The sequence below is a fragment of the Armigeres subalbatus genome, chromosome 2, assembly GCF_024139115.2.
Source record: "Armigeres subalbatus isolate Guangzhou_Male chromosome 2, GZ_Asu_2, whole genome shotgun sequence".
Lineage (NCBI taxonomy): Eukaryota > Metazoa > Arthropoda > Insecta > Diptera > Culicidae > Armigeres > Armigeres subalbatus.
Genome location: NC_085140.1, coordinates 21,278,113 through 21,286,905, shown reverse-complemented (window position 1 = coordinate 21,286,905; position 8,793 = coordinate 21,278,113). Strand labels below are relative to the sequence as shown.

General features: G+C 38.1%; 1 protein-coding gene across 1 annotated transcript; it reads right to left on the bottom strand.

The window, feature by feature from the left end:
• Nucleotides 1-2,422: 2,422 nt before the first annotated feature.
• On the bottom strand, nt 2,423-8,218 carry LOC134218145 (uncharacterized). Its single transcript, XM_062697023.1, has 2 exons — nt 7,836-8,218; nt 2,423-7,684 (listed from the first exon to the last, which is right to left on the bottom strand). Exon 2 carries the CDS (start codon nt 7,680-7,682, stop codon nt 3,441-3,443), a length of 4,242 nt encoding a protein of 1,413 aa, XP_062553007.1. The 5' UTR covers nt 7,683-7,684; nt 7,836-8,218; the 3' UTR covers nt 2,423-3,440.
• Between the last annotated feature and the right edge of the window lie 575 nt (nt 8,219-8,793).

Here is an 8,793-nt window from a genome sequence, read left to right as displayed (position 1 = left end):
ACTTGCTCAGCAGTTCGAGAGTGCCCATAATTTTAGTCTAGGTCTCACTAGTCCAATTGAGGATCAGGTTACACGGAGCTTCGAAGACATTCTCAATCAAGAGAATGTTTTTGACCCTTCGTTGGGAACTAATTTGGATGAAGTGAGATCTATTACTAGAAAATTTAAAAATATGAAAGCCCCGGGTGATGATGGTATTTTCTACATACTTATCAAAAACTTCCCGAGAGCTCTTTATCCTTTTAGTTAATTTATTTAACAAATGTTTTCAATTGGCATACTTTCCAGATAAATGGAAAAACGCCAAAGTTGTTCCAATTTTGAAGCCGGACAAAAATCCAGCTGATGCTTCTAGTTATCGCCCAATCAGTTTGCTTTCTTCAATAAGCAAACTGTTTGAAAAGATTATTTTAAATAGAATGATGGTTCATATTAATGACAATTCTATTTTTGCTGATGAACAATTTGGTTTTCGCCATGGGCATTCAACCACCCATCAGTTATTAAGAGTAACGAATTTAATTCGGCTCAACAAATCTGAAGGATATTCGACTGGAGTTGCTCTTCTTGATATAGAGAAAGCATTTGACAGTGTTTGGCATGAAGGATTGATTGTAAAATTGATGAATTTTAATTTTCCTCTGTACATCATTAAACTGATCCAAAATTATTTATCAGATCGCTCGCTGCAGGTAAACTATCAGAATACTAAATCTGATAGATTACCTGTAAGGGCTGGTGTCCCCCAAGGCAGCATACTGGGGCCCATATTGTATAACATTTTACTTCTGACTTACCTGATTTACCACCAGGGTGTCAAAAATCTTTGTTTGCAGATGACACGGGCCTCTCAGCCAAAGGGCGAAGCCTTCGTGTCATTTGTAGTAGATTGCAAAAAGTTTGGATATTTTCTCCACTTACTTGCAAAATGGAAAATTTCCCCGAATGCTTCCAAAACTCAGCTTATAATTTTCCCACATAAGCCGAGAGCTTCTTATTTGAAACCTTCTAGCAGACATATTGTCACTATGAATTTAATTGGTCTAGCGAAGCTAAATATTTAGGACTTCTGCTAGATCAAAATTAACTTTTAAAAATCACATTGAAGGCCTTCAAGCCAAATGTAACAAATATATTAAGTGTCTATATCCACTTATAAACAGAAAATCAAAACTTTGTCTTAAGAACAAACTTTTGATTTACAAACAAATTTTTAGACCAGCCATGTTGTATGCTGTGCCAATATGGACTAGTTGCTGCAATACCAGAAAGAAGGCACTCCAGAGGATTCAAAATAAAATTTTGAAAATGATTCTGAAGTTGCCTCCGTGGTATAGTACCAATGAACTTCATAGAATTTCTAATATTGAGACATTGCAACAAATGTCCAACAAAATAATTTCCAATTTTAGACAAAAATCGTTGCAATCTTCTATTGCAACGATTAACTCCTTGTACCCTTAGTATAAAATAGGTTAAGTTTAGTTTAAGTTGAAAACATTGTAATTCCTACATGGTTCAATTCAACCAGAGGAAAAAATTCTAACTGCCAGAGGCAATTGAAATGTATTAATAATAACTAAAAGCGTAACATAGCAAATAAGGATGATAGTGTTAAGAAAACACGGAACACCTAGTCTAAGAGATGAATGCATGTATTAGATAATTAGCAAAAGAAAAAGAAAAAAAAAAAAAAAAAAAAAAAGGTTATCAAGAGTGGGCAATTTGGTCATATCTTACTCTTATAGTGGTCATCACAAGGTCGTCGTATGGTAGTGGGTTTTATTGTGAGTTCTTATAATTTGATCTTGAAAACCGTTCAAAGAGAGGAATAAAACTTAAAATGTGACTTGGGTGGTGCCGTACCGTGGGCGAAAGTCGTGTTGTTGGATTTTTGTCCTCTTTCGACCTTTTGTCCCTAGCCCGAATTTTGAACCAACAGTGATATCGCTACGAAATAAAAGTAACTTCAGAGAAAACCCAATTATTCCATTGCTATATTTTGTATTGGTGTTAAAATAGTTATTATTCATTTACAGTTTATTATCGTACTTTTTCTCAAAGGAGTGAAGATGCAAAACTAATAGAGAAACAAGATGCTGTGAAATAATAGAACATAGGACTTTAGGACAAAAGGTCGAAGGTCAAAAGGTCGAAAGAACAAAGGATTGATGTGTCAAAAGGTCGAAGGACAAAACGTCAAAAATATGAGTCAAAAGGTCGAAAGGATGAAAGGTCGAAGGGTCAAAAGGTCGAAGCTTCAAATGGTCGAAGTAAAAAATATAAGGTCGATTCGACGAATCGTCAAAAGAAAGAAAAGCTAGAACGGTTGTAGAACAAAAGGTCGAAGGTTAAAAGATCGATGGGCTAACGGTGAGATGTGATAAATTTAAGGTCAAAATTATAAAGGAAAAACGTCGAGTATTAATCGACCATTGTTTTGCACATTTATATTTATTTGTGTTTAACTTGATTTTCATTCTTGAATTTTTCCTTTTTTTAGTCGAGTTTTCGTTCGGGTTTAGCAAATTTGTATTTATTTATGTTTCACATGAATCAATTTTATTGTTGTTTTTTTCCTTATTTTAATCATATGGCTTTCTTTCGAGTTTCGAGCTACTGTCATTTTGATCTTTTGTCCTTTCGACCATTTGACCCAGTTATTTCTTCCAACTTTTTTTTCCTTCAACCTCCTGTCATTTTTTCTACCTTCTTGTCCTTCGACCTTTTCACCTTCGACTTTTCATCCTTTCGACCTTTTGTCCTTTCGACCTTTTGTCCCCCACCTGAACTTTAAACTGACAGTGATATTGATAGTAACAATATTACATATGTTATGTGAATAATAAAAACTGTACTGCAGATGGTTTTTAATTATGCGGGTTGTTCTTTATAACTCAATTCATACTTCATTTACATTGAACTGTACTATGCGTCATATATTTTTGAATGTATTTCTATATGATTATATGTTCAGATTTCTTTTTATTGTGGGTGCCATTAGGGTTATTATTACTAATTCCATCGGATCATGCCCTGCACAATTTGGCACATATTTTTTGTTTTGCGATTACAAAGTTAGGCAACGTCGTGCCGCTTATAAGATCGATCTACGTACGATCCTTCTTGGTTTCTTTCCAACTTATCGATTTTCTGCTTTGTCGTGTTTTCAAACTATCCCAGGAAAAAATGCCTGTCCTTTTCGATATGTAATACCTAAAAACTGTGTGGCCCAAAACAAATCAAACAAATTAAAACGATTGCAAATCGGTCAGTCCGTACGTGAGTTGGTGACAAAGGAAACGTTAACTCATTTCCATTTAAACAGATTTTTTTTTAGAGCATCTCGGTTATTCTCTGCAAATATAGCAAACCAAATTTGTCTAGGTCGGGTGGATAAATTTGCGATTCCTTGACTCATGGGAGCGGTTTTGCCAAAATCATTTTTTGCTTCGCCAGAATTGAACCGATATTTGGTGCTTTGCATTGGCGTTGTCCAGTTGCTTCATCTTTTTCCAGCTTTTTCTGACTATTAAATATTGTCTATTTTTTTGTAGTGCTTCATAATTGATTTCATCATTAAATTGACTGTACTCCAGTTCCATTCGCACGAGATCATGACGGCAAACGATTAATTCATAGGACCCGCGATTGTCCTTCCGAGCCGTGCGACCCCTGATTTGTGTTTCCTCTTTATTGTCCAGGGAGAAGAACGTCTGGATGACGTGGATCCCGCCGTTTTTCTCCACGGCCAAGGAGGACTTGTAGTCGACTCCCCGGCCCATCTCGCGTGATGCCAAAGTAATTGTTCGGCTCAGGCCCGCCTCGGCGATGTAGCGATCTCGTGTGTCGGCATCTGTATTGATGGTAATTTCGTGCAGCCGATCCAGCTGCGATTGGTAGAGCTGTTTGAATTCAGCGATTCCGAAATCGTTTTCAAAAAATACGATCACGGAACGATCGGCGCTGATGATTGCGTTAACTCTGGAAAATATGGCTTTCATCCAAAAGTCCACGGTTCTGTGATATTGGAAGTCTTCCTGTTGATTAAATTTAAGGTTGGAGTTGCCGAAGAAAGAAGGCATGATGGAGCTGCGCCGAATGTTGTAATGGTTTTCGATGGCATCCTTCTCGTACTCACTCATTCCATCAAGTGTTCCTGTGACGCCTAATATTAGAGGATACCTTTCCGGGAATTTGGCGTACGAAAATGAAGCAAAAGTAATGCATAGATACCCGAAGTTGTCCGTACCATTCGCAGTTTGGATAAAGTTTCTTTTTCGCAATTTGAAATACGCGAATGTGTTGTAATAGTCGCGATACAAAGTTGACGAATATATTCCACACTTATCCTTCACCGTAATATTTCCATTGGAATCCAGTCTAAAGTCACGAAACCAATCATCGGCAAATGGAAGGTGATGAATGTCTATGGCTGTGTGTATCATTTGCTCCAGATGCTCATTGAACAGTTCTTTATTTGTGTATTGGATTTCGCGTTCCTTTTCCACATCAAAAATGGAATATCTTCTCGGTCGACTCAAAAATTTTTTTAATTTTATTATAGCAGAATTATTGGAAGTGGCCAAGAAGGAGAAAATCTTGTTTTCAATGGCTTCTGCATCGGCATTCAACTGCACTAACTCCCATATACGTTGCTGAATTCTTCCGAGACCGCCAACTAATGGTGTGTATATTGGGTGAAAGGAAGATCCATAGAATGTATCCGAGAAGAAGACATCAACTTCATCAAACAAAAGCACAGTCTTCTGGAAATCGATGAGCACGTTAGATCTTTCAGTTCTGTTTGAAACTCCCATGTATTTGCTGAGATATTTATTGGCTTGCAGGTGAAGATTTTCCACTCCATCTAACAACATTTTATCGAATTGTTCGTACCTTATTTTCAAATCGATTGAAAATGCTTGGAAAAAAGCTGTGAAGTCATCTTCATCTCGTTCGGCTAGATAGCTACTGTAGCATGCAATCACAACATCATGATTGAACAATGCCAGTACAGCGGCGATCAGTGCTAGAACCAGCGACTTACCTTGACCGGTCATTATCTGGGCCAAATGTTTGTCAATTCCAATAGTTTGCACATCAACGCTCAGTAGCCTAAGAATGCTGAGAACTTGAATGGTATGCGGTTTCAAGTACTTACCAGTACTGGCAACATCATTCGAGACCATGAGTGACCACACCGCTCCCAATCCTGCTAGAACGGTTGGAAGAACGCTTAGTTTGAATGTTGTCGTCCATTTAGAGGTAAGCATTGGTTTGGCGTTGCTCCGAACATCTAATACAATTCGCTTTATTTTATCCTCAACGCTTATTTTGCTATGAGCCGTCATATATTCCTTAAACTGCTCATTATATCGTCTGAATGCCGTGCTAAGCAGATTTTCATTGAAAGAGTTTTGCGTTTTGCTCAACTCCAAAGCCTTGTCAATTCCAATGGCTGTCTGGTTGCGAATGTACCAGAATGATTCCTTGACCAACTCTACGCGTTTGGTGAAGTTCTCGAGGGAATCACTTTTATCAATTACACTGCTGAACGGTTTAACAGATTCGTCATAGAATGTCTCAAAGTCGATATAATCGGGTTGCTCTTTCAGGTACAGCAGAGAGCTTCGGATGGCATTGATTAAGAGACCTGTAACATTGATCTGAACACTGATCGTAAGCTTCTCACCGTTTGCCCATTCTTGTTTCTGTAAACTTCGATTGATTTCGTCCAACAGTGTTTTGAATACTTCTATTTGATAGTGTTTTGGTATACTGTCGGCAGTGAACATCTTTACAAATCGATCATTCTCTCCTTTCTTGACCTGATAACATGCATTATCAGTATTAGTTAATCTGTTGTCAACTTCTTGGATTATCAGACTTGAAATTGCTGCTCTTTTGATGCTCGAATCATCAATTCGAACATACCATTCAAAATTCATATCTTCTAGGTCCGTAAAAAGATCGTTATAAATTCGGAAAAATTTTGTCACGTCATCCGAAGGTGCGTTTTTGTCAAGTGTTTGTGATGCAATAATTGAAAGTTTGTTTGTGATCTCTTCAACTTGTTGCATCAGATGGTTCCCCTCCAGTTTGGTTGACAGTTTGGGTATGACTTCGTTTATTCGCTCCCAGTAGTATCTGAAAACATCCGTAATATCTCGGTACCGAGTGAACGTCGAGCCAGAACTGGTGAAATCCAGTCCAATGGAAGCAATCTGCTTTTGCAGAATGTCCACCTCTCTATCATTGTTGCCAGATTGCTCAACCTGAACCACATAGTCAATCGTGTTATGGGCAACCATGCGGATAGACTCTTGGGATTTGATTAGAGACTGCTTCGATGATACACATTTGTAGAACAAATCTAAGATGAGCGAGCTTTTTTCGGTATTTTCTTGAAAAACGCTCATCACAGTGGCATCCACTAGGCAGAACCATATGAAGAAATCATTGTTGTTAAATTTCGATTGCTTAAATATGTCACTTTGAAAATCATATGGATAGCATTGTTTCACGGTGGGCTTTCCAGGTTCGTAATGGTTCGCGAAACTGGCCAGCATCTCAAGTTGTTTGACTAAACATTTTGCGATTTTAGACGTGACTTGATTGTCATTAAGCCGATATATCTTCCATTCATTTTCATACTCTAGAATATCCTGCACATTGAGCTCCATTTCGATACGTTTCATAATTTCTATCATACTTTTACAGATATGGAAATAGACACCGTTCACCAGAGGGAGGGATTCGTAATAATCCACCTTTTTGATAGCAGCAACTTGTTTCGCAAATTTTGTTTCTATTTTTGGCAACACTTCACAAAACATTTGATCACTAATGGTGCATTCTAAATCACTGAAAAGTTTGATATCGTCTTTTCTAAGTAAAAAGCAACGATGTGGTTCAAATTCAGATATTTTTTCTCTCAGATGGGAATTGCATATCTTCAATAGTCCATTTTTGTAGTTTTGAGTAACTGTTTTCAAAGATTCCTCCAATATATTAACTTTAGTAAACAAATTGCGAACCCATTTGACACCTTTCAGAAATGGATTTCTTGTTTGCAGCTTTCGATGTGTATTCACGTATTCTTCTATAGACACCTTCAGTTGATTGCTATGAATGAGTTCGTTCGTGTTGGTTTCGGCAACGAGCTCCGCGGATAATTTGAAATTATGTTTTTCAGCAATTCGCCATAACTCCAGCAAACAAACGGCACTGTTCTTATTCATAGTAGAGTCGACTGCCAGATTTTGTAGTTGCGTTTTTAAACAATCAGTGGCATGGGTGGTTTCGTTCTCGAGTTCATCCAAAAACACCTTGCCGATTTGCAAATGCGTCAACAGTAGCTCCTTCGCTGAATCGAAATCACTTGCATCTTCCAACTCAGGGATGGTTTCGATGGACACTCGAGCCAAATAGTTCGATCCAATAGTCACTAAGCTTCCTTCGCCATGTAATTTCCAAAATGCATCTCCGCACCGCAGCTTGGCAGAATATGGTGATCCAGTGGAGTCGGGGCCTCGCAGCTTGATGTATTGATCCTGGGCGGCATTCGACAGCTTCTTGCACTGCTTCAAGGTAACAGCAGCGGCTTGCGACTCAATTTTTGGTACACCCATGGCATCACTATCAGGCTGATGGCTGTCACGATCGAGGTCCATCGACATGTCTGATTGATTGTAAAGAAAGTGGAAATCAGATTTAATATTAGAATAATTTATCTGATCTGATATTATTCTGAAATATGGTGGCAATTAATCAAAAAGTAAATGTGGATTTGCATATATTTTGCATTACTGAGAAATAAAAAAAATACTCACCACTTTATTATAGCTAGTTGAAACCTGATAAGAAAATATCAAATCTTTGTCACTACGATACTACTACCGGCAGTTGTTTCGACAGAAGTAGCTTCAGAGTCGGACGTATAATAAGCTGAGATTTGCCAACGACGGACTTGTTTTTGCGGTTTGTTTTCTTTTTCGTGCGAATATAACCATAAAAATAAAACTGCACATTGACCGATACTAACGTAACCGAGAACACACTCATGTGCCAGAACCGGCATAGCGATCTGGCATAGGGACATAATGCATAAGGTAAATAGAAATGGTACACACACTATTGCAATGTAGCGTGGATGGGAAACGGAATAAATGCAAAGGATCCTCCGATGGTCTGGTGGCTACAATACGCTGCACAGTAGATGGTGGGTTCGATGTCCGGTTGTCAGTGATGATAACATACCGACAGAATTTAGTCTTGTTCCATATATTATAAATTCAGTAGAAAACCGAATTATAGCCGCTATCGAAATTGGATTTTTCTCACAATCCATACGTTAAACCTAATTTCGGAAGTAGTGCGCTGTGTAGCACATCACCAAATGAAAACAGCGCACCACTTCCAAAGTTAGGTTTAACGTATGGATTGTGAGAAAAATCCAATTTCGATAGCGACTATAATTCGGTTTTGCACTGAATTGATAATAAAACTCTTCTTGAACATTGCAAGGTGGTAGCATCTCTTCCGTCCAACTAGATTTTGAAACGAACATCTGAAACATTGAACTGAGAATGACGGATTGTATGCCAGGAAATTCTATGAACAAGAGTGCATGCATATATTGTGTGTTTGAAAAATAAGAAAGCAATGTGCCTTGTGCTGCCTCGCTGAAGTCAAGTCGTGCGCAAAATCCATCGGGTAACATAAAGCCAGTCAGATAAGCTGTCGGGTAGGGGCAAAAACAAAAAAAAAAATCCGTAAAGAAGATATTTT

Coding starts and splice junctions, on each gene's coding strand:
- LOC134218145 (XM_062697023.1), bottom strand. CDS start 7,682: ATGTCGATGGACCTCGATCGTGACAGCCATCAGCCTGATAGTGATGCC.